The sequence below is a fragment of the Ctenopharyngodon idella genome, chromosome 9, assembly GCF_019924925.1.
Source record: "Ctenopharyngodon idella isolate HZGC_01 chromosome 9, HZGC01, whole genome shotgun sequence".
Taxonomy (NCBI): Eukaryota; Metazoa; Chordata; class Actinopteri; order Cypriniformes; family Xenocyprididae; genus Ctenopharyngodon; species Ctenopharyngodon idella.
In genome coordinates this window covers 11,706,101-11,732,164 of record NC_067228.1, presented here as the reverse complement: position 1 = coordinate 11,732,164, position 26,064 = coordinate 11,706,101, and the positions used below count along the sequence as shown (strand labels likewise).

General features: G+C 34.8%; 1 protein-coding gene across 2 annotated transcripts in view; it reads left to right on the top strand.

Annotated features, from left to right (window-relative positions):
* Nucleotides 1-23,792, top strand: part of lypd6 (LY6/PLAUR domain containing 6) — a 32,563-nt gene extending 8,771 nt beyond the window's left edge. For both annotated transcript variants that reach the window (XM_051906533.1, XM_051906532.1), the window contains 4 exons: nt 13,796-13,961; nt 17,450-17,548; nt 19,148-19,278; nt 22,129-23,792. In XM_051906533.1, the coding sequence (XP_051762493.1) occupies nt 13,844-13,961; nt 17,450-17,548; nt 19,148-19,278; nt 22,129-22,302 (522 nt within the window). In that variant the 5' untranslated portion in view covers nt 13,796-13,843 and the 3' untranslated portion in view covers nt 22,303-23,792. The remainder of the gene's footprint in view (nt 1-13,795; nt 13,962-17,449; nt 17,549-19,147; nt 19,279-22,128) is intronic.
* Nucleotides 23,793-26,064: the final 2,272 nt, after the last annotated feature.

Here is a 26,064-nt window from a genome sequence, read left to right as displayed (position 1 = left end):
TCTCACTGGGAAAGCTCTGATGACATCACAGCGACTGAGGCCATTTCAGACAATGCAAAGTGAAAGTACTGTAGTAAAGCATAGACTCGTACCATCATTTTCTTTTCCTTCAAAATAAATTATATCATGGGAATGCTTTGCAGTAGTATTCTGTACATTAGCATTAGTTGATGCATTAGGTAACATAAGCAATACTTTAGAGCATTTATTAATTTATAGGTCTAAATGTTTATTTGATCACATTTATTATTATTGTTGTGCATTCTACTACTACTACTAATAAGTATTACTGTATGTATCATTGAATTATTTTTAATGTATAATTTATATTATTGATTCATTGATAGCTAATATTGATAGTTAATATTAGATCATAATGCTTGAAATAATATTACATCATTAACATTTAAATTATAAATGTTATGTAGTATGTTGATATTAATCTTAACCGAGAAACCTTAACTATTGCATAAAGTTAATGTATATAACCTTATTGTAAAATGCTACCAATATTGGTTCAAATTCATATAGTACATTTGTAAAGCAGTTTTCAATGTTAAATTAAACTAAAGCCTGTAGTCTGGTCCAGTCGGGTGCAAAGGAAATGCATTGTCTCCTGCAAACATGCATAGGAAGAATGGAATTATACAGTGATGTGTGTCTAAAGCCCATCTGTAGACTGTCTGATTTTGTGGTGGGGCTGCAGTCTTGGTTGAAGGGACACGGTCAGAACAATGAATTCAAGAAGAAAATGTTTAACAGATGAAAGGGTCCTCACCAGCGTGAAAAATGCATTTGTCTTAGTTTTTTAAATCTTAGTGCCCACGCATAAGATTTATCGTCCATTAGGCCTCTTGGGTTCACTATATCTGAGTAGGGGCAGTGTAAATCAAGACCATCTCACGCATTGGCTTATGTTATTTTCTCTACATCTAAACTGAAGAGATTTGCATTTTGAGTTGTTTGCGTAATACAAAGGGGTAAACCTAAGTAAATGTGAGTGACAGACTGTAGTTGTAGATTGTGTTATAAAATATATGTTCAAACTTGTCTTTATTTTCAGCAAAGGGTAAGAATTTTTTATTATTAATTAAATGTGCAACCTAATGTGCGAACCGCCCGATCTAAACAGGACTCGAACCCAGGTACGCCGGCATGGGAGTCGGGCGCTCTAACACAGAGGCTAAATTTTTATTTTACTTTAAGTTTCCACTCTAACCTCACAAATTTTTTTTGGGTGTCAGTATCTGTATGGGTCAGTATATAATTCAAATTTGTATTAAAAATGCTTTATAATAAAATATTTAAAATATATAATATACTTATATTATTAATAAATACAATTAAAAATGGAGCCCTGCTAATACCTATGCTTTGTGTGTGTGATGGAGGAATCTGACATCCTATAAGCGCTTGATGAATTAGCTTCACCTGACAACTGATTTGTGGATTCCACACTGTTTTAGTGGATATATTTCCTAATAGAAACTTGTGACAGGAAAGCCCACATATTTACATATTCTTTGACCCCAAGAAACAGTTGAACACCTCTATGATAACATGTTAGAGCCGGGGCAGGTGTTTCTCCAGATGGGCCAGCCGAGAGACCGAAAGGTGTTATTTAAGACCTTCTAATGACAAGGGTATGTAAGCATTTAGAGTTATATGGGTCATTATTGCTGACGTATGAGGGTCGTGATCTGACGGTATGATGCAGGCTGGAGGAATGTCACGGGAATGTTAGATCTTGTCGCTCTCGTGTGTTTTGAATCTCTTGGATCATGTTAATGGATTGCGCTACATGTAATGTTTCTGTGTTTCTGGGTTTGTCTTTTCGGGTTGTCTGTTTACACTAAGTGCAAATAGCATCCCTTGTTGGCAAACGCTGTTTACACTAGCTCTGCCCCCGCAAATGACTGGTTGGGCCACTCAAGTTTTAAAAGACCCGTGGGCTCGCAGACCTGGCTTTTAATGCGATCGACGCAGGTTTGAATCCGCCTTTTGCTAAGCTCGCATTTATTTTCAATAAAAATCACAATAATTTTCTAAAAGTGGAAATAAACTGCGAACGAGTGTTTAATAATATTAAATGTGTTTATTGGGTAGGGTTAGGGGAAGGTGTAGGGAGGGGTTTTATTCATCCAATAAGGCAGCATCCATTTCATAATTTTAATAAATATAAATAAATAAATATATCATTTACACTATGGTATTATTGCATCCTGTTAAATGTACAAAAATACTGAGATGCAAATAGTATCTGCCAATATAAAGTATAGAAAGCATCTAATTACTATTTACTATCTTATTGCAAAAAAATGATACTTTTACATGGTGTAAATAGTATCTCTCGCTATTTTTACCTAGTCTAAATAGCATATCGCTAAGAAAATGCTGCTGTTGTCACTTAGAATATATTGCTATTTTCATTTAGTGTAAATAGAATATGTTGCTATTTTCACTTAGTGCAAATAGCCGCTGCCTTATCTTTTTGTTTATTCTGTGGAACTTTTTAGAACAGTTAAAACATGCTAATATTATTTGCTTGCATTCAGTCTTAATGTTTTTTCTTGAAATACCCACAATGTAAACTGTGGTTTAAATGGAACATGCCACCTTTTTTCCATTGCGTGACCATCAGAGGTCTTATAAAGCCTCCCGTGGCGTAGTGGGGGAGGGGGTTCAGTGCTCCATGTGCTGATCAGACTCTCCATTACTCAGAGTGCCTTCTCAATGAGGACGGTGAGGCAGAAGACAGAGCGATGGCTTCATCTGACCCCTTTGTTTCCTCTCACCATGTCGAGGAACTTGACAATGGCTGATGGTCTTTGGATAATGACACTTCTCATTGGGCTGAGTACATAACAAACGTTGTGAATCTGAGCGTATGAGAGAATCCCTCAACACTGTGCATTACTTATGCTCTTTTTGAATTATTTAGCAAAGTTTGTTTTGCGTTAACTGCATGAGTGACCAGGCAAAGATCACTGTCACTGGGTCAGTGCTAGTTCGCCTGAGGCGCCAAGCGCTCTTAATGCATCTGTTATTTTTGCACGTTACGCCCTATTATTCCATTATTTCATTTTCAAGTCTTTTTAGTTTTACAACATGAGTATTTTTTTAAAAAAGTACATGAGTCATTATGGGGAAGATTTTGCTCAGAAAGGCCTGTGTAAATCTGTGTGCATGGTGTTAGGAAGCTTTTGGCAGATTTTGATGCTAATTAGCTGCTCTTGCACCCCATTTGAATGCTTTACTGAGCAGATGTATCCGATTTGTCTTACGGGGGCCTTTTCGCACCCTGTAGTGAAGCTGCTGCTATCCTTTGTCAGTGTATTTATATGGAGTCTGTTAATATGCTTTGTGCAAGAGAATTTGAACAACAAGGTTTATTCACCTGACTATTAGTTTAGTGATAAATATTGTTGTGTAAATATAATGAAATTAAGCATTTTATTCAGCATTTCATTCATTGATTATTCTGCAGTGATGCATTAAATTGATCAAAAGTGACAGTAAAGATTTTTACATTATTTCAAATAAATGCTTTTCTTTTGAACTTTCTATTAATCAAAGCATCCTGAAAAAAATGTATCAAGGTTTTTACAAAAATATTAAGCAGCACAACAGCTTTCATCAGTTTTGTGAGCAGCAAATCAGCATATTAAAATGGTTTCTGAAGGATCATGTGACACTGAAGATGAATTTTCAGCTGCCATTACAGGAATTTCAGTTTTCAGATTGTAATTATATTTCACAATTATTGTTTTTACTGTATTTTTGATCAAATAAATGCAGCCTTGGTAAGGGTTCTTTCATAAACCTTAAAAATTCTTACCAACCCCAAACTTTTGAAGAAAAATGTGTTTAAACTGTTTTATGATAAATGCTAATGAAGATTTTAATGTTCAATTTCAGTTTTTAAAGATTTTTCAAGCAGCAACCTATAGATAAAATAAACGTTCCCATACAAATTCATGATTTTAGATTTAGACAGGAAAAGAAAATATTACTTCCTCACAAAGTGATTGCAGTTCTTTTTTAGGGGTCCCTACGGCCTGTATATTTTGAATGAGTATTATAATCTTGTTTGTGATTTGAAGAAATGTAAAGTGTCACAAGTCTCCTCTCTATCTGTTATGCAGAACTTGATTTTTTTCACCAAGTGCAACATGTTCCTGGATCAACATCTTTGTTGTTCCTGGAACAACATTCCAATCAACCAATCAGATTTGAAGGACAAGTTTACAGTTTATGTAAGGCTTAGGCTTACAACCAGGGTTAGGTGCTTATACATCAGTGTTATTCACCTATCATTTCCCTCTGATTTTAGGGAGAACGTATGGTTAGGGTTAGGTTTAGAGGTAGGGATACGGTTAGGATTAAATTTTCAAACAGGAATGTTGTTCCTGGATCAACAAAATATGTTGACCCAGGAGCGCGTTTAACTCGGCAAAATCAGGATGTGCATCTGTTATAGTGGTAAAAAAGGCATAAAATCCACATGCCTGGGCTGCTCCTTTTGCCATTCTGCTTTGAACCCCATATGTATGCAGTCAATCTTGATGTTGTCTAGTGCGGTATGTGTCTCCCTCCTCAGCATCAGCAGCAGATACAGCATTTCAGCATGCCTCCAAAGGCTTTTCATTTCCTTTGAAGTTTTTTCATGCCATGAGAATGCTTGAATGGATTGTTCAGGATAATTTACACACACACACGCGCGCACACACACACATATCATATATTGTGTGTATATATATATATATATATATATATCAAAATACATCACAGTCATATCAAAGGGGTATGGTGACTTTCTATAGGCACTGTACATATATATGTTGATTTATATGCTGTTTTTTTTAATTGAAGTTTTTGGTATTACTGAATGACATTCTGGAAGTTGAGGTGAAGGTTCCACCTTTGGGTGGTCCGTGAGAGACTTAGATTAATGAAAAATGTCCTTATTGCCATTCCTTGTTCTTCCACTTTCCCCATGCCTAATCGTAGAAGTTTTTCTCTGGCATGGTTTTGATGAACTGCCGTCTCAAAAGTTTCATGTTTACAAAATGAAATTAAGTTGGAACCTTTTTTTTTTTTTCTTCACGGCTGGATACTTTCCATAGGTTACCTGTTTTGCAAAAACATAGGTGTATTTTTTTTTTTTTTATTGAAATGACGACAAGATCTTTTATTCATGCACAGCCACCTTTCTGCCATCTCAGATCTTGAACAGACATAGTGCTCTTATGTTTAGGCAATTCATGTTAATAATAATAATGTTCTTTGACATGGTATGTTGACTGACTCACAAGCTCCTCCGTCAGGTGATCTTAAAATATACTCAAGATGTCTGAACTGTAGATGTTTACATGTAAACATGAACAAAAGCCTCATAGTTCAGAGAGTGGGGGGTGTTTTTTCCCATCTGATTAAACTCAGTCACACTCTGTCCGTGATCATGGAGTGTAAATGTCTTGTTGGGAGAATGTGAGGTTTTGCCATCTGAGCCCCAAAGACAAAAGAGGGAGCAAATCCTTTCAGGAACATTCCTAATTAGCCCCCTTTGCTGCCTTATCCTGTTATGGTTTTGCTGGCCCAAAGTTCAAGGGAATCAAAGTTACCCTACGCCCCACCCGCTTAGTTTTCTACAGCTGCCACAAGGACATTTTATGCCTCCTCGGTTTGACCCACCCCACACGTTAAGACATTTTGAAGGGTAGGAGAGATACACTAGAGCTCTAGTCTAGTTTCAAGAAGTGGGGTCACCAAACAAGAGAGAGAGAAGAGATGCTATTGCTGAGGTCATTATGATCTAGCTGAATCAGATAAACCCAATTCTACAGGAGAAAAACAGATTAATGAATAACTTGTAAAATCACAATCCCTTTTAATAATCTTTTTCCATTGTGATATTTTTTAACTCTACAAGTTATTCATTAATCTGTTTTTCTCCAGTTGATTTGTAGAATTGATATATATATATCGTGGATACAATATGTATTATGTAAAAAAAAAAAAATTACTGTGTGAGGAAAAAATTCAAGTTTACAGAGTTTCAGTGTCAGTACTACATTAAACTACTATATATATATATATATATATATATATATATATAATATATATATATATATAATATATAATATATATATATATATATAATATATATATAATGTTGAATATAATGTTTAATAATGCAGTGGGGGAATATTTGTGAGTCCCGATAATGCCAAATGTCTTGTGTAACCACTAAAAAGTGGCCTACATTATTTTAAATATATCTAGTCAGTGACAGAGTGCAAGCATGTTCGTCTAAAATAATTCTGTATTTTCAGCTTCAGAGTCATAAATATTTTTATTCTGGTGTCACCATCGTCCTGTGCATTGGGTTGCCAGCCCAAGTCCAAGCCTATTCATTTCCACCCCCAATGTAATACCAAATTTAGCATTTTAATCAACAGTTAATTTTTTGTTACTTTTACCATGTCTTGGAGTATCGCAATAATATTGTTTTGTGAGTTTAGTATTGTGATATGTATCGAATCGTGACATGAGGGATATATATATATATATATATATATATATACACTATCGTTCAAAAGTTTGGGGTCAGTAAGAATTTTTATTTTTTTGAAAAGAAATTAATACTTTTATTCAGCAAGGATGCATTAAATTGATCAAAAGTGACAGTAAAGACATTTATAATGTTACAAAAGATTGTATTTCAAATAAACGCTGTTATTTTGAACTTTCTATTCATCAAAGAATCCTGAAAAAATATATATATATTGTACCCAAATATTTTGTACAGTTGTACACAAATGTTTCTTGAGCAGCAAATCAGCATATTAGAATGATTTCTGAAGGATCATGTGACACTGAAGACTGGAGTAATGATGCTGACAATTCAGCTTTGCCAACACAAGAATAAATTACATTTTAAAATATTTTCAAATAGAAAACAGTTATTTTAAATTGTAATAATATTTCATAATATGGTGAGCTGATGAAACTTCTTTTAAAAACATTAAAAATCTTTAAAAACTTTTGAACGGTAGTGTGTGTGTGTGTGTGTGTGTGTGTGTGTGTGTGTATATATACACACTAAATACATTTTTTTTTTTTTTCAAGAATTTTATTCAACAAGGCTGAAATTTTAAAAATTTGACCCTGAAGTTTTGACTTTAAAAAATATTAAAGCAAATTTTAATTCAAATATAAAAACATGCTCATCATAATAGTAGCATATGGCACCTTGTATCTTTAACATTGTTCCAACAGAGATCTTTTAAGACGGAGAATCTTTTCTGCATTATCTGAGGCATTTGAAGTTTATTTTTCATTGTGTTATTCTGAGCTACATAACTGATTCCTTGGATCCTTGAATGTGTCAAGAGTCTGAAGAGTGGATTAAAAATTATGCAGCTGAATTGGACCACTTCAAACGAATAGTGCCGGATTAGTGTGTGTTTGTGCATGTAGGATTTCAATTAGCTGGTCTGTGATTCTGATTTAACTTGACTCCTTTGGTTTTGGCCGGGTGCACTACAGGGCAGAGGCATTGCTCAATGCCGTTTGACTTGTGACAACAGGGCTCTGTTGAGATTGCATTGTGCTCTCTCAAATGAGAGAGGTGCAGTTTCATCTGTATTGTCCATTCTTGCTGTATTGAGGCTTACCAAGGAATTTTGCTATACAGTAAACAGTTTTGAAGGTGTTAGGCAATGTTTTTGTTTATTTTCTATTCGTTGAATAGAAGAGGATTGTACCATTGTCCTAAGTAATATAAACCTCTTGTATTGTGCAGTTTCTAGTATAATGTTTTACTTCTAGATGAAATGCTGACATTTCAGGTGTTTGTGGCAGACTGGAAAAGAGCCACAACTTGCAGCTTGTGGCTTCCTTGCCACTCTCCTCTTTTCACTTCTCAAACCTGTGCGAAATCTGGTCCAACAAGTTTTGGAAGTCACAGGAGAGGATTTGCATTTCTTTCCCTCCATTAATGGGAGCGACTGCCATTCACAGGCTGATTCACAACCCAGAATATCGTGTTTCTGACCTGAGTTAGTCTTACTCACCTGGCAGTGGCTCAGGCAGGAACTCCAGGGCCCTTGACCTGCTGGGAGCCTCAATCCTCTCCCTGCTGCCACTTTCCTCCATCCTGCTGGGTCTGAGTCAGCCAGTGACCTGCAGTAATGAGATGACATGAATGTGATTGGATGTATCATGCTGTAGAGAGGAAGTCAGGCTTTCAGAGCTTCCACAGTCATTCTTACATGGTGTATCACAGGTGCTAAAAACTAAAATTAGCACTTTTTTTTTTTTTAAAAAGCTGCATAACGCATGCAGTCGATGACTAATGCTGCTTGTTTTTTTGGGTGAATTGCTCTTTTGTTGACTTGCTGTGTTTGTTGTTTTGGTTTTTATTGTATTTATGTGATATTTGTATTTTTGTAATTGAATTTTTGCCATGAAAATAGCCTCAGATGCTGACATGGCTTTTAAATAAAATTATACTATACTATCTGACAAAGTTGATACTTAATGAGACTGAAAATTGATGCTTAAACGAAGTATAACAGAGAACATTTGTTATAGTAGTAAATTAATGTAGTACGTTAGTGTACAGATGTGATGTGTTAATATCATACACATGGGATATTGTAGAGACAGAAATCAAAGACTCAGTTTTGTGTGCAATTTTATGTTTAATCTTATTGAAAGGGCTTAAAAGATGTTTAAATGCACCAATGGTTTTATATGGACACACTCATCCCTCTTTAGTTTACCTCAAAAACCTTCAGAAACGTCATGGAAGCAGTGCAGATGTACAATCAAGCAAGTGCAAAAGGTCGCTTTGCTTCTGAACCAGGTTCATGTTGTGCTAAAATGTTTGCTCTCCAGTTATGCTTTAATGCATCGTGATCCTCTTCAACACTCTCCAAACAACAGAATAGTCTGCTTAAACAAACTGACAACCGCAGTTTCCATTTTCCAGAGCAACTTGCAGGCGTGTAGGCTTTGATGACAGGTATTGCTCATGGCAGGCACCTGGCACAGCTTTAGAGGAGACAGGGCACCGAAGTTCAACCTGGGGCACTTCCTGATTGGTCTGGAAGGTTGCCTTTGAATGTCAGAGTAATTATTATGTGCCTTGTTTGGAAAGTATTTAAATGAAATATTTCACTTGTTTGACTGGCATGGGTTGCAGTCATCATTATTGTGATTAGTATGTCAACACTGAAATTATTAATATAATTATAAAGAAACAGTCTGCTGGCCTTAGTGCCACACAAATGTATGTTTTCATCTACAAGTGCATGATTTTTTTTTCATTATCTTTTTTTTAACGTCTCTTATGCTCACCAAGTCTGCGTTGATTTGATCCAAAAATATAGTTAAACAGTAATACTGAAATATTAGTACAGTTTAAAATAACTATTTTCTATTCTGTAATATATTTTAAATTGTAATTTATTCCTGTGATGGCAAAGCTGAATTTTCAGGATCTTTACTCCAGTGGTCAGTGTCACATGATCCTTCAGAAATCATTCTAATATGCTGCTTAAAGGATTAGTTCACTTTCAAATAAAAATTTCCTGATAATTTACTCACTACCATGTCATCCAAGATGTCCATGTCCTTCTTTCTTCAGTTGAAAAGAAATTAAGGTTTTTAATGAAAACATTCCAGGATTATTCTCCTTATAGTGGACTTCAATGGTCTCCAAACAGTTGAAGGTCAAAATTACAGTTTCAGTGCAGCTTCAAAGTTCTTTAAACGATACCAGACGAGGAATAAGGGACTTATCTAGTGAAACGATAGGTCGTTTTCTAAAAAAAAATAAAAATGTATATGCTTTATAGGCACAAATGATTGCATCACAAGTGCTTCCGCCAGAACGCGATTCCATATTCTTCAAAAAGCTTACGCTGAATGTCCTACGCCTTCCATATTCAACTTACGGAAAAACGGAACTGGCGCCATGTTCGTTCCGTAAGTTGAATAAGTAAGGCATAGGACATTCAGCGTAAGCTGAATGACATCTTGGATGACATGGGGGTGAGTAAATTATCAGGAAATTTTTATTTGAAAGTGGACTAATCCTTTAAATATTTTGGTGGAAATCATGATTCATTTTTTCAGGATTCTTTGATAATTATAGAAAGTTCAAAAGAACAGCATTTTTTTTTTTTTTTAATGACACTAAACATTTAAATGGCAGTGTGTATTAGCATATAGTTATGTCTCAGTCCTTCACTATTGTTGAAGATCTCTTATCACCCATGTTCTCAAAGTTGTGGCCTGGGCAGCTGGTGGTCTTGATGGTCTAGGACATTAGACTCCCCAAAAACAGATAAAGCTGAATAAGATGCCTCTGGTTTGAGGACACCTGTGTATTGAAACTCAATCCTTGTTTTCTTATCAGTAGATTGTCTTTTTGTTACTCAAGCCTTTCCTTACTTAACTCATTCCCCCTTCATGTCACAGTCTCACAGGGGGTGATTTTTTTTTCTGAGCTTCATATTAGTTTGCAACTCATTTCACCTGCAGGTAATCTCTATCTAGCTTAAGAATTTGGTTGAATCGCACTGTTTAAGTGTGAGTTGGCCTTGATATACTTGACAAAATACTTTCTCCTGAAGAGAGATAGTCATACAGAACAACATGAGTGCGAATAAATGATGACAGAATTTCCATTTTTGGGTGAACTATCCCTTTAATCTTTTCTCTTGTAGAAACTATGATTGCACAAAGATGCTTTATTAACTGACTAACTTTTAATTCATCATAACACCTGGCTGTTTCATTGTCGATCTGTCCGATTTTCTCTGTATCCGTTCAGCAGCCACATGTAACACATGTACACGGGTTAAGTTCTTACTAATATAATGCTAAAAGCCCAGGGGAAAATCCAATTCATTACTTTCAGACTTAACTTATTATAGAGGTCAGCGCATTTATCAAAGGTGTGTCAAAACATACTTAAATTGTTTGTTGACATTCCCAGTCAACGAACAGCTTGTGGGACCAATCTGCAGCTAAAAACGAAAACTGATATGTACTTCTGTGGTCCTTTTCAATACCGCCTTAGACCTTCAGCGGAGAAAAGGATTGCTTTGAGGAAACCTGATGCTCTCTAACATGGCTGTGCTGTGCCACTCTGCATTGTCTGAGAGGTCAGGAGCAACACAGCAACAGGAGCTCAGGGTCGCCCGGTGTCGGGCCATTTAATCATTTTTCTGAGAGCGGCATGGCTAACACATTAACAGGAGGAAATCTATTTTACATCCTCAGACAGGAAAGCCATTATAATCCTACTGGACATGCATCTTATTTTATCAGTGATTGTCGTTAATCATTTGAAAACATTGATTGTGCCACTTTGTATTGTCTTTGAATTGATAAAGAGATAATTAAAAAAAAATTTGAAAATTGAAAATGGACCATTATTATTATTAATAATAATTAAACTATTATTATTATTATTATTATTATTATTATTATTTTAGATTTTTCAGTTCTAGTGGTTTTGGTTCTCACACATCTGCATTCACAGAGATGTGCTGGGATTATTGCTCATGTTTAAATGGGAACTATTTGCTAAATAAGATCTAATCTTTATTAATAGACCACAGAAAGAACAAAAAGGTTGTGATACTTTGAAGATGTGCTTTTTTTGCCTTCCAGGTTCGATTGGTTGGTGAATAAACTGATGGAGAAGACTTTTATTCATTCTCAGGATGTGAATTCTTGATATCAACAATTCAATTCTTGATATCAGGAATTACATTTCCACAATAATACATTTAACAATATAACATTGTTAATTCTTGATATCTGTAATTGTATTTTCACTAGTGAAATGTCACCATAGGCTGCCATTCAAATTCAATCACTGATATCAAGAATTGATTTCTTACTAGTTGAAATTCCAATTTCACATATCAGGAATACAATTCTTACTAGTAAAAATCATAATTTTTGATATCAGTAATTACATTGTTAGTAAAAATGCGAATTTTTGATTATCAAGAATTCAACTGGCGCTAGTTGAAACGTCAGTTCTTGATATCAACAATTGAATTGCTACTAGTAAAAATGTTCATTTTTGATATCTGAAAATGTATTTCTGATATCAATATAATTTCAGATATCTAAAATGGCTTTCTTACTAGTAACAATCACATTCATGATATCAGAAACTAACATTGTCACTATAGTGACAATCAAATTATTGATATCAAAAGTTAACATTGTTACTAAAAGCAATTCAACTGTTGATATCAAAAATATATATTTGCACTAGTAACAATGTAATTAATGATATCAAAAATTATGATCTTTACTAGTAAGAATTGTATTTCTGATATGTGAAATTGGAATTTCAACTAGTAAAGAAATCAATTCTTGATATCAACAATTGAATTTGAATGGCAGCCTATGGTGACATTTCACTAGTGAAAATACAATTACAGATATCAAGAATTCTAGTTTTTACTACTGGAAATTTAATTCTTGATATCAAAAATTAGCATTTTAACTAGTGAAAACTGAATTGTTGATATCAAGAATTAACATTGTTACTAGTGGAAATGTAAATCCTGATATCGAAAATTGAATTGTTGATATCAAGAATTGAATTGTTGATATCAAGAATGAATAAAAGTCAAAATGGCTTGCCATAGGGGCTGTTTTGATCTTATATGCTGTAAATGAAGCAAATATCTCATAAAGGAATCACATACCTGAGGACTGAAATATACTCAAACTCATAAACTTTAAAGGGGAAATGCAGCAAAAAATGGTATACAGTCTTTTTGTAAAAGGTTTAAGGTCTGAAGGTTGCTCTGTTATATTTATAAGCTCTCTCTGCTCTCTTTTATGAGTCAGCTTTTTGTGGAGGGGAAATAAATTCGAGAGTTGTAAACAAAGTCAGAGAAATTGATTCACCAAAATGAATGGATTGATTTCAGGCTGGCCCGCCATCTGACTCGCTGAAGAAAGCACACAAAGCGGTTTAGTCAAGCACTTCTGAAAAATGTGTAATCTGCCCCAGCTTTCGTTTCAGTAATGTAAACCGCAGAGCTCTGTGCTTAAGCCATGTGCTTTTCTCCAGGCTTATTTTAGTCTTTCAGAAGGATTTTTGTTGAACAAGTATATCACACCAAAAAACAGCACAGATCCTTCTTATTTTTCAACCTTTGTTATGCTTTTTAATTGAATTTAGTTTAAAATAAATGCCCATGGTAAAAAGTGAAAATGTACTTTTATTATTTTTTATTTATAAAGAAAAATGTTAAAAATTAATTTTTAGGTCAATGGCTATTATTTTAATAGAATCCATCAAAAAAAATGCCACATGAAGCACATGAACATTTTGTTTCATTAAATTCAATCCCGTTTAATGGACTGTAAATATATAAGTATCCATTTTGTGGTGTTCATCAAAGATGTTTGATTGTGAGCATGGCATTCAGTAATTGGAAACAATAGATGAGTGTTTGTTCTGCTGCCAACAACCAAAGCAAACAGCAAAGAGTGTCACTGTTGCTGAGGGTCAGGACATTGGCAGACTGCTGACATTGTCATTGATATAATGAAGCACTTGCTGGAATAACAAGCATGCCTCTTTGTGTCCGGTGTTTTGGAGTGGGATAACACTGCTTTGGACTGCTTTAATCCTATAGAGTTCCTTTCTATCTTCAGCAGATGTTTCTTTAATCCCTTGTTAAACTTCATTTATTTGGCGCCTAAAAGTTGTTTTTTGTGACCATGGTTTTATGTTTAACAGGTGCCTTGTTGGATCTGGGTACCTGCTCATGTGAGTTTTCCTCCAGCTATGGAACCCTGGCCTATCATGGCCTGGGGCTTAATGCTGACTGCCATCACCGGCTGGATCAAAGCGGTTCAATCAAGGGACTTCACAGAAAAAGACATTGTTTTTCTCCATCCCTCAAGTAAGTATTTCTTCTTTCGTCTTCTTTCTTCTTAGATTCTGCCAAAGCTTTGAAAATGAAACGCATATAATCCACGAGTTCCTGGGTCATCTGGAAGAACAAAAGGGTCAGACATCAGTTGTCAGTCCTGGCTTCTATAGATCCTTTAAGGGCTGTATGGAGCTGTTAGACCTTCAGGCTCTGAATGCAGATTCATTCCAAATGGCGTTCTAGATTTTATATTGTGTCCTAATAATTGGCTTTCCAGGCTGTATCAGTGGTTGAGCAGCAGGCCAGTGATGCGTAGCTAAACTCAGCGTCTCAGCTGACATACCAGCTGTGTTAAGACCCCCCACCCTAAATATTATAGATTGCCCACTAGGCCTGCTGATGTGAAATCAATTGTTCAGAGCGTGTGGAAATGGCCATGCCACTTTTTCTGCCTGAGACCTTTCCTTCTTTAGCCCCCGTTTGATTTGCATCTTGAAACTCTTTACAGGGAAATGGCTTTTACACTCATAAATATATACATTCATCAAGTCATCAACAGACAAAATGACATTATATCATTTTAACAATATAGTTTGTTAATTCACATTCAAACAAATAATTAGACTACCGTTCAGTTTGGAGTCGGTAAGATTTTTTAATGTTTTTTGAAAGAAGTCTGTTATACTCACCAAGGCTGTATTTATTTGATCAAAAATATAGTAAAAAAAAAACAGTAATATTATGAAATATGTGTGCATTTTAAAATAAATGTTTTCTATTTTAATATATTTTCAAGGGTAATTTATTCAGCCATTACTCCAGTCTTCAGTGTCACATGATCCTTCAGAAATCATTCTAATATTCTGAATTGCTGCTCAAGTCAAGTTAAGAAACAATTATTTTTATGATCAATGTTAAAAACAGTTGCGCTGCTTAATATTTTTGTGGAAATCGTGATTAATTTTTTTCAGGATTCTTTGATGAATAGAAAGTTCTAAAGAACAGCGTTTATTTGAAAAATAAATCTTTAGTAACATTATAAATGTCTTTAATCTTACTTTTTATCAATTTAATACATCCTTGCTGAATAAAAGTATTAATTTATTTTTACTTGATGTGTATTAAAAACTTATATACAAAAACATTTATTTTTATATATATATATATATTGTATATACAGCTTATATACAAATAAATATATTTTAATTAGAATGCCCTTTAGTGAAAACAATTCCAAACATTTTCCATTCAGAAATGGAACCGGAATCGTTAAATCCTTCATGGTTCCATTCCTATTTTTCCTCTACATAATTTCTTACCAAAACAAGTTTTTGATATGTAATATCTCAGAATCATTTGGTAATGTGGCAATGTTCAAGTAAAATTTGGCCATAATGAAAGAGAGTAGATGTTGGTTTCAGTTCTGTTGAGAGAATTAATGGGATAGTTCACCCAAAAATGAAAATTCTGTCATCATTTACCCCCCCAAGTTGTTCCAAACCTGTATAAATTTCTTTGTTCTGCTGAACACAAATGAAGTCATTTGAAAGAATGTTTGTAACTAAGCACCCCATTGACTACCATAGTAGGAAAAAAAATACAATGGCAGTCAATGGGGGGCGAGATCTGCTTAGTTACAAACATTCTTTCAAATGACTTCATTTGTGTACAGCAGAACAAAGAAATTTATACAGGTTTGGAACAACTTGAGTAGGAGTAAATGATGACAGAATTTTCATTTTGGGGTGAACTATCCCTTTAATCTGTGAAATCCCAAACTCTTTCATCACAGTAAGCAGGACCTTCCAAAATCCTTTTAGCTGTGTGGTGGATCTCCGGTGTACAGCTGGAGATATCCGTATCTGCTCAATGGCCCAGCAGGGATCGACTGTGTGAGGTTAAAACAAATCAGTTCTTATGAGATCTCAAAATAGTTTGTGCACCAGCAAACATTTTTGTGACCTGCTGATATCCAGCTGTTGCACATTGACGTAGAGGATTTACTATGATGATGGAGTTGATTTTTTTTTTTTTTTTCATCACTCCAGATGGCAAGTGTGGATTTACAACCCCATGAGATCATTCAAAAAACAAAACACACTCCACCTATTTAGAGTAGTTAGCGCTACTTCACAATGAGTGTGTTTACATGTACAACAAAATGCTGGTGACTATCAAAAATCATCTCATTATAAAAACTAAATGTTTACATTGGATTATGTTACAGATTATTTTGTTTTCTCCTTTTTTGACATTAAATATTAAACCGATATCCACACAAGACATGCACACTGAATTAGCTGGAGGAAAGGAAGAAAATATTAATGTTATGATAACATGGATACGTGAGTGTTCATATTTTGCTGTTGTTTTAACTAAATGTTTCTCTCACCTCTTTAAGTCTGTGCTATAAATATCTACAGTCAGTTGTATCATTGTATTAATTAATTAGTGACCATTTTCATAAGAGTTTTGGTGGAGTTAACAGTAGAAACTGTAGGTCATAAATTAACCTAAGCTCTGTTTGTATATACAGAGCTATTTAGAGACCTCAGAAGTAATAACACATTGGGCTGTCTGGATGAATGAATGGCCTGTTTAAAATGGTCACTTGATCAGATTCTTGAAGCATTTGCTGGGTGAGGTCAACAAGAGGTTTTTCTCTTTAAAAGTTTAAAACAAAAATGAGGCTGATGTTTATGTTCTATGTGAGCTGCATAATCTGATTGAGGAGCTCCAGAGAGAGAAAAAGCACACTGTTTTCCCAAGGACTTTTTTTAATCTAAGAATTAACAGCAAATACTGGTGGAAGAACACTTGATTAGATTGTGTCTCACTCTTTGGCAAATGTTTCTATTGATTAGGAAATTTATACAGGTAGCCAAAACATTTCTGTGAGTGCAATTTATTTAAAAATGCAATGAGCGTATGAATATTATACACTGTGTGTAAATCATAATGTCAGATAAAAATGTTGGGTCAATAGGGGAAGACAAATTAATTTTTTTTTTTTTTTTTTTTTTTTTTACACCATTAAGAGCTTCAGAGGGGGGGAATGATCATGGTTTCCTCAAAAATATTAAGCAGCACTGTTTTCAACATTGATAATAATAAGAAATGTTTCTTGTAATATTGCATTTTAAATAACAATGTAATAATATGTAATAATATTTAACAATATTACTGTTTTTACTGTATTTTTTTTTATATAAAATATATTTAAAATGGGTTATAAAATATGGAGCATAAGAGACTTCATTTAAAAACATTAAAAAATTTGCTCAACTTTTGAATGGAAGTGAAAATATAAGATTGTATCAGCAGATAAGATGTTATATGTATGTACTACCATATCATACCATATTATATTTAAATCTGATGATTCCCGCCCTTTTGTTCAACATAATAATAATCAGTTAATCAGCTTCACCAACAGATTTGCGATCACTAATGATGACCTTAATCATTCAGTGTACATTAATTTTCTTTTATTATTCTTTTGTCCTCTGTTTTCCCAGCAACTCCATATCCAGGAGGATTTAAATGTTTTACCTGTGAAGATGCACCGGACAACTATGAATGCAACCGCTGGGCTCCAGATCTCTACTGTCCACGAGGTACCAACATCTCCATAACCTCTCTCTCTTATTACATGTAGTTTGAAGCTGGGTGCCTATTGAAACTAAAGTACAGTATTTTTGTCATTCTGCAAAAGAATGACAGTGACTTAATTTAAATGGTCACGGCGCAGTGCTATTTAAAGGGTTAGTTCACCCAAAAATGAAAATAATGTCATTTATTACTCACCCTCATGCCATTCCACACCCGTAAGATCTTCGTTAATCTTCGGAACACAAATTAAGATATTTTTGTTGAAATCCATAGCCAGCAATGACATTTCCTCTCTCAAGATCCATTAATGTACTAAAAACATATTTAAATCAGTTGTGTTTAAATCATGTGAGTACAGTGGTTCAATATTAATATTATAAAGCGACGAGAATATTTTTGGTGCGGCAAAAAAACAAAATAAATACTTATATAGTGATGGCCGATTTCAAAACACTGCTTCAGGAAGCTTCGGAGCATTATGAATCAGCGTGTCGAATCATGATTCGGATCGCGTGTCAAACTGCCAAACTGCTGAAATCACGTGACTTTGGCGCTCCGAACCGCTGATTCGACACGCTGATTCATAATGCTCCGAAGCTTCATGAAGCAGTGTTTTGAAATCGGCCATCACTATATAAGTCATTATTTTTTTATTTAATATTCTCATCGCTTTATAACATTAATATTGAACCACTGTACTCACATGAACTGATTTAAATATGTTTTTAGTACATTAATGGATCTTGAGAGAGGAAATGTCATTGCTGGCTATGGAGGCCTCACTGAGCCATCGGATTTCAACAAAAATATCTTAATTTGCGTTCCAAAGATTAACGAAGTTCTTACGGGTGTGGAACGACATGAGGGTGAGTAATAAATGACATTATTTTCATTTTTGGGTGAACTAACCCTTTAATTGTGCTGTGCTAAAAATCCTAATTTGGTGTCAAATATGACCGACCATCAAATGGAAAATAACCCCAAAAAATAACAAAAATAAGTTACTAAGTTTGCAGTCTAATGCGATAACAAAAACTCGAATTTTGGGAAAAAAAAGATCCTCTGTGGGTCATAATTACTGTAATACAACATAAGTGCATTTAGCGAATGCTTAGTGAATAAGTGAATCATTTTCAGGCCCTGCTTTGCCGATGAGTTGTTTCAGATATGTATTCAGTACATGCTTTTGCCATGAATAGCCTCCCATATAAGGAGGCTCGTGCTGTGTTGGGTCTGATTTACAGCACTGTGTTAATGACTCAGGAGCTGTAACCCCTTACAGACACTCATTCCTTCAGTAAGCACATGCTGCTGCAGATCATCTGCAGTTTTGCGGGGAATACATTTCCTGGAATTCTCAGATATGGTTGTGTTGTGTTTTTCCATGTAGTTCTTGTGAAATGTTTTCATGGCCACTTATTAAAGATTGGCTAAGGGGGGAGTACTGCAATATCTGTACAAAAAAAAAAAAAAAAAAAAATCCCTAAAGGGATATTTCTTTTCTACTGGAATCTGACTCCATTAGTCAAATCTTAATGCTGTCTTTTGTGATGTATACAGTATGCCCTTGAGAAAACTAAGTGAAGTTTCTTTGTAACTTTTAGAGAGCAGATATTGTTACACACGTCATAAGATGAGCTGGGATGGAAACACAGTGTCGGTGACAAAACGTTGTGTGGCGCTGGAAGACTGTCTTGAAACAGGGTGCTTGGACATGGACCATGAAGGAAACAGGGTGAGAACAATTAAATACAACTCACATTATGCGTCCAGTTTTGTGTCATGCTCGTCCTACTGTCTGAAATCCATCCACATTTGTCTTCTCATCTCACTTTACACAGTCCACTTGAAGTGATCTTGAAAACATGTTGAGTGGATGATAAACATTTCTGCTGCTTATAGGATATGGCTCAGTCAGCAACACTAAACTCTGCTCTTTAGTTAATCCATTTATCCTCTCAAGTGATTTTACTGCAGATGAGATAAAGTTGTGAGTTATACCGCCGTCTCTCAGTAATCCTTCTCTGAGTAATCCTTGCTGAAAGGTGTGCCTGGTCACTCCCTGAACTCTTTGTATCTTACCTTTTACCTCTAGCACAGGACAGGAGTTATGCAGAGGGCAGGGGGCAGATGTGAGAAGGCCAGATTGAGAGATAAATGCAATGTAAAGATGCCAAAGCAACACTAAAAGGGAAAATTTACAAGTTGAAGGTTCATTCTAAGGTTAAAAAAATAAGGTTATTTACAGGTTACCTTGAAAAAAGATTTTTCAGACAAACACAAATGCATTCTGGCCTAATCCTAAGTAGGCTATTAAACTTTGGCAATTAATTCAACCTAAAACACTTTAAAGTCAGAATGAAACAGAAGTTAAGGTCATCTTTTCTTCTTTATAGTGACATATATCCGAGTGAAACAGCTTCTCGAACAAGAAATAATGTAGGGCAGGACTTGATAATGGCCATTGGGAATACTTGGATGGTTGTGGTTTGCTATTGCTGTGATGTCATGTGAGTGACAGGTTGTCCCGTTCTTGTGCCAGTAAACACGTCATCAGAGAAGAGGTGTTGCTGCAAGAGGAAGGGGAAGTTATTTTGATTAAAGATTATGAGGGCACATGAATGTGCATGGATAAATCAATTATAATAAATACAGCAATAGCCCATAAAAAAAATAAGTATAGTCAATTTTTAATTCATGGTGACTTTAACACAAACTTTCTGATTTGTAGATCATTCTGAGGTATGCTGTTCATTTCTGTAAACTGTAGAAAATGTTAAGAAATTTAAGTTCTCCAGTTGACTCACACTGATAGAATGTTCAGCATTCAGAAAAGCAGTTACATCATCTTAATATTTGCAAACTGGGGCCGGTTGCACAAACTGCTTAGACTTGTGTTACAAGTTAGTCATCAAATTTTTTCTTTAAAGACTGTTCATAACTTTTTTAAGTCAGTCACATAAAAATGTAGATTGGTCTAATTTGATACCAAAAAGTAAGACTGATTAGCCCTAACTAACTGCTAGTTGTTCGTCCTAGTTCTTAAGACGCAATGGCTATGTTTATGCAACTGGCCCCTGATCCCCACTGCTCTGCTTTTTAAATTGTTTTTCTCTGTAATAATTATGTAATAATTTTTCTCATTAATAATAAACATTTCTCTGTAAGATTCTGTGTCAATTAAGTTTATCAGTGTCAGTTTTAAAACAGTGGGACCAATCAGAAGAAGCCGGGAGGCAGGATAAGCATCACAAGTGCATGTTTATAGTAGCATCTGTGCATCATTTGTTGACAAAATTTCAGAGGAAATGCTTATTATGCAGCCTTGCACAAGATGTGGAAGAAACCATATATATCATGGACACAAATTAAGATTTTGTTCCCATGATTTATTAATGTGTGGCCATGTTTTAGTTAAATCATAGCCACTTTGTCCCTTTGATTTAATTTAGTTAAATTGTGGCAACAAATTAAGTTGTGGGAACGAATTCCTAATTTGTGGTGACAATAACTTGATTTTTTTCCCCAGTAGCTTTATTTTCTAGGTGATTGTTTTATTTTTTTATTTTTTGCTTCATATCAAAAACAGTAGTTTTTAATTCTGCAGTCCAGCAGTTTCTGTGTTTCATTTTGTTGTAATTTCTAGTAGCATGTCTCAAAAAACCTGTGCTGCACTTTTTGACTATTCATCAGTGCTGTACTGTAAATCGAATAAGTCGGCAAAACTCAAAAAAATTTGAGGCAATAAGTTGCCTCAAAATGTTTAAGTTAAGAAATTCAGTTTAAGTAAGCATAACTGGCATATTTTTATTTTGTACTCATACATTTTACTTGTTCTTAACTTGAAATGTTTGAGTACACTAATTCATACATTTAACTTCAAATTTTCATGTAACCTCAATGTGAACATTTTTATCAGTGTAAACATAGCTAGCTATAACAAGCTAATTCAGAAAATGCTAACTTGCTAACATGTTAACAATAGCATGGTATAGCACTATGAGTGCAGCAATATAAAGCATTTAACATGCTTGCTCTCAAACCAAGCCGCGTACACCACTTGTCACCATGATGGTAACTCTCCAAAAACCCACATTAACAGAAACTCTTCTAAATTAGCATAACAAAACATTAATCACTGCTAAATCTCCCACTTAACATTAATACTGCACAAAAAACATATATATATATATATATATATATAAAAACACTTAATTTTAGCATTTACTCTCCCTTTCGAGTGCCATGGGCAAAGCATGCTGGGAAATAGAAATCCAAGTCCAGTTTCAGTTAATCTTAAATTCGTCTAAATTAAAAGAAACTCAAAACAATGAAACAGTTAAGTTTACTTAAAATATATCAGTTCTGTGAACTTGAAAAAGAAAGTGCTAAATACTCTTAAAAGTTAATTTGACTGAACTAATTTGTTTAATTTAAGTTTGTCCTACTCAAACCAATTAATTATTTTGAGCGTCAGGGTTTACAGTCTTGCATTTCAAGCACTGGGATTACTTCAGAAAGTGTAAATCTCTCTCTCTTTTTTTTATTTTTTTAATCTGATTATTGTTTGGTTTTCTCTATTCAGGAGTGTACAGCCTGTTGTGAGGGGAACATCTGTAACATGCCCCTCCCACGAAACGAGACTGATGCCATCTTTGCCACCACGTCTCCCATTAATGAGAGCATGCAAACAGCACACAGTCCCACGCTGCTGCTTTCTGTTTGTATCATCAGCCTGATGCTCCAAAGTATTAACTGAGACTGGAATGAGCCTTTATGGCAATAACTTAGGAAACCATTGACTTGTGCCAGTCAGCTGTGGTGGGATTTACCTTCCTCGAAATGAAGTGTTAGTTGTTGGACTTTTTCTTTGCTATGAATACATTTTTATGAATCCTATACTAATACTCTCTCTATAAAAAAAAATATTGAGTGATTTCCCTCAAGCTGAGTGGATTAATAGGATTAATCTGAGTTTTTCATGATGTACATGGGAAGGGGATATTTATGGCAAAACTGACACAAACCTGCACATTTTCTTGTCTTGAATTAATGTGAGTTGTGTTTTATACATTTGTATAGATATATTTATTTTTTTATCATCCATTTTTGTAGAAGGCTGAACTGTGTTGTGGGCTGTAGGTATGAACATATAACTTTAAGGGTCAAGAGGTCATGAATTTTCCACCCACCCCTCTTTCATCATTGTTAGAGTATTTTTGTCATCATGGAAAAGGGCTAGGAAACAAGTTCAACATGTCATCCAGCAACATAGAAAGAACTTTGTCGATCCTATAAAAAGAACATTCTGTTTTAGTTTTGCACTGTGTATTTGTGTCATAATGCAACATGTATTCCTAAAGCACTTGTGTACAGATTGTCATGTGAAAGCGCAGTGACTACGTCCATATAGCCTACAGTGAAAGGCTTTATTATTATTATTATATATGTATATGTTCCTATACATTCGTCAGTCCATTGTTGTGTACTGTAATATTTCCTAATCATAATTCTTGGCTGACTGTGCAATCAGCTAAAAGTGTGGAGTCTGCAGCGACAGTGTTATTTTTTTTCAGGCTTTATGATTTGTTTAGGTGATCTGCCCGGCTGTAAATGAAGCTATTTCCTGTTTCTTCTCTGTCTTTTGTCGAGTTTTGAAAAGTATTGTAACATTCACTGAAATCAGTTTGTTCACTTCAGTACAATATAAAGGGCATGGTGATCATAGAAGGGCTCAAAACCTTTACTCAGGTAATTATGGAGTAGTTAGTGCCAGTTTAGTAATGCACAAAACACCTTTAACCTGAGTGGACCCAGCCAAACTATCTGAAGGTCATATGCATTAAACATGTCTCTGAATGTGCTGATATAAATCAGCTCTCCTCAGCTCAGATTTCTAACATTATGTACATAAAAATGTCTTTCATCGGTTTTTACTCTCATCTTAACTATAATACAAAAATACAGATTTGTAATAGGGTTGCATGAACTTTTTACAAAATTGTGAATGCTGCATGCCATCGTGTGCCAAGGCTTGTTATAAATGTAGATATTTTTTTCTACACTTGTTTGTAATATCCCTGTATATTCTTGTGTACATAATTTTGGATATGTTTTTAAATCACACCTTTGGAGTAAATTTGTAACACTTCTGTGGTCTCTTACTTGTGTTTTAATGTATTAAATTCAAATCAGAACGTTTACTGATGTTTTGTTTACTGTTAATAAAAACAATATTCTAAAAATTAAGTTTGCTTTGGCTAAATTACTCACATCATAATTCAACGAGTTTGTGAATGTTCTCTTCAGATAAGGCTTGTACAGGCTATTCACACAAAAGATATTTCTGTTTTGTTTCATTTTCCACTCAACACTTGCTGTTGATTTTCCGCTCAAAGAGGCACAGCTAAACTGTCTAAATCTGGCACATTTTTTCATTTTTTAATTGCATGCCTATGGTTAACAATTTTAAATTCATAACTGCTAACAGTGCTAAACTAATTAGGATGATGCAGGTGTTCAAACTGCAAAAAAAGGGGGGAAAAGTCCTTTTAAACCCATTTCTTTTATCAGTATTTTTGTCTTGTTTTCCAGTATATATGCATATTACTATTATTTATATATATATATATATATATATATATATACATATGTATATATATAAAGCTTTGTGCTGGTTTAACCCTCTGGGCCTCTTCGTTTAGGGGTCACACTTGGCTTCTTCATGGTCAAAAGTGACCAAAGCCTTAAAAAGTAACCCCCCCCCCCCCATGCAATATATGATGCTATACAATATTTATACAATTTTTATTAGCTATTTTTCCCTATTGAAAATAATACACAATTTTTCTCTAATATATTTTTATTCCGATTAAAGCAGTAATCCGTGTTAAAATAGAGATTATTTTCCGATTATTTTCTGATAAAAGCAGTAATCCATGTTAAAATAAAGACAAGGTTAAATTCAATTTTTTTGAAGGTAGATTAGTGCCATCTGGTGGGAGTAAAAAAAGAAAAACTTTTGTAATGCCATGTTGTAACCACTAGATTCCTAAGGCCTAATCCTGGCTTAGTTTAAGCCCTGTCTGTGAAACCGGCCCTTGATTTAGAGTGAAGCCTCTTCCTTGCTGTTCATTTTTTTTACTGCTTTATGGCTGAATTATTGATTTTATTTCACATGTTTTTTGCTGTCTGTGTTATAGTCGCGCTAGTTCATATATGTGTTGGGGGGAAGGGGGGTGGATGTGTCTATTTTGCACTCTTGACATTTTAAAGTGTCCCCCCTTCATTGCTGTGCACTTCTTTTTTGCACAGTGGCTGAATTGTAGTTTGTACCACCAAAACTTTCTCTGGGTTTTCATATTTTTCATATTTCCCATTCATTTCCAATGTCTGTCATTTTTGCCCTCGAAGGAGACAAGTGTGACTATTTTTTTGACGTCCCTTTAACATATCTGAATCATGTCCATGATTTTTTTGTGTGTTCACATAGCTAATGCGACAAATGTCACCAAGTTTCATCCCATTCCGATGAAGCAAAAAAATGAAAAATTTCAAAACGCAAAAGTTTTCGGTCATTTTTGACCGAAGGGCCCATTGTACCTTAGAGTACAAACATGCCTCAGTTAGAGTTGATATATTTGTAGCATTAACTCGCTCCAATGGTTCATATATCACTTAAATATCAATGTAATTTATCTAGACAGGTCTTATTTTATGGGTCTTCAGATTTATGGTGTAGTTGTGGCTCTGTGAAATGCAGCAGAAAAGAGGAAACAACTCTCATTAAGCCCAATGCCAGAGGTCAAAGTTGAACACCCAGTGACCCTTTAGTCACTTCTTGTTTCACAAATGGACAACAGGTTAAAAATGAAGTCGGTCATAGAGGCATTTAGTAACAATCTGTTGTTGTGACAGTAGAAAAATAAATCTCCTATGACTTTATAAGAGAAAATGGTTGGACAAACTACAACAGAGTAGCTGCAGGGTCTCAAATAAAGGAATTAAAGAAACAAAAAGAAATTTTTAGGTTTGAAGTCAAACACAAAAGCTCCCTTCAACTTCTTGCTTTAGTAATCCAGTTTCTCGGCTCATTCCCTGCCGATACAAAGTCAAATTTCCTCTCTAGAGCTGACTTTCCAGATGAGCAGGAACATGTTTTTAATGATCAAGAGCTGTTGCAGGCTGGGTTTCAGGTACCTGGTCTGGAGTCCAAAGAATGACCCTCATTGTTGGAGGGCATGGCAGCATATCCTGTTCAGTACGGCCATGCTGAGATTTTAATTACTCTGCCGTGGAGCTTTGGGATAGATTGAGCAGCAATGGAAACAAACACAGCCCTTCTTTACTGTGGGAAAATGCCAAGTGTCTGCGTTCAGCATGACTGAGCCACTCAGAAAAATATAGGTTTAATATTGCGCAAGATAACAAAATAGTTGTTTATAGTGATTTTAATATAGTACTACTGCTTATAACAGTAATTACTGTTAGAGTTAAATGTAGATGTCATCAGACTTTCATG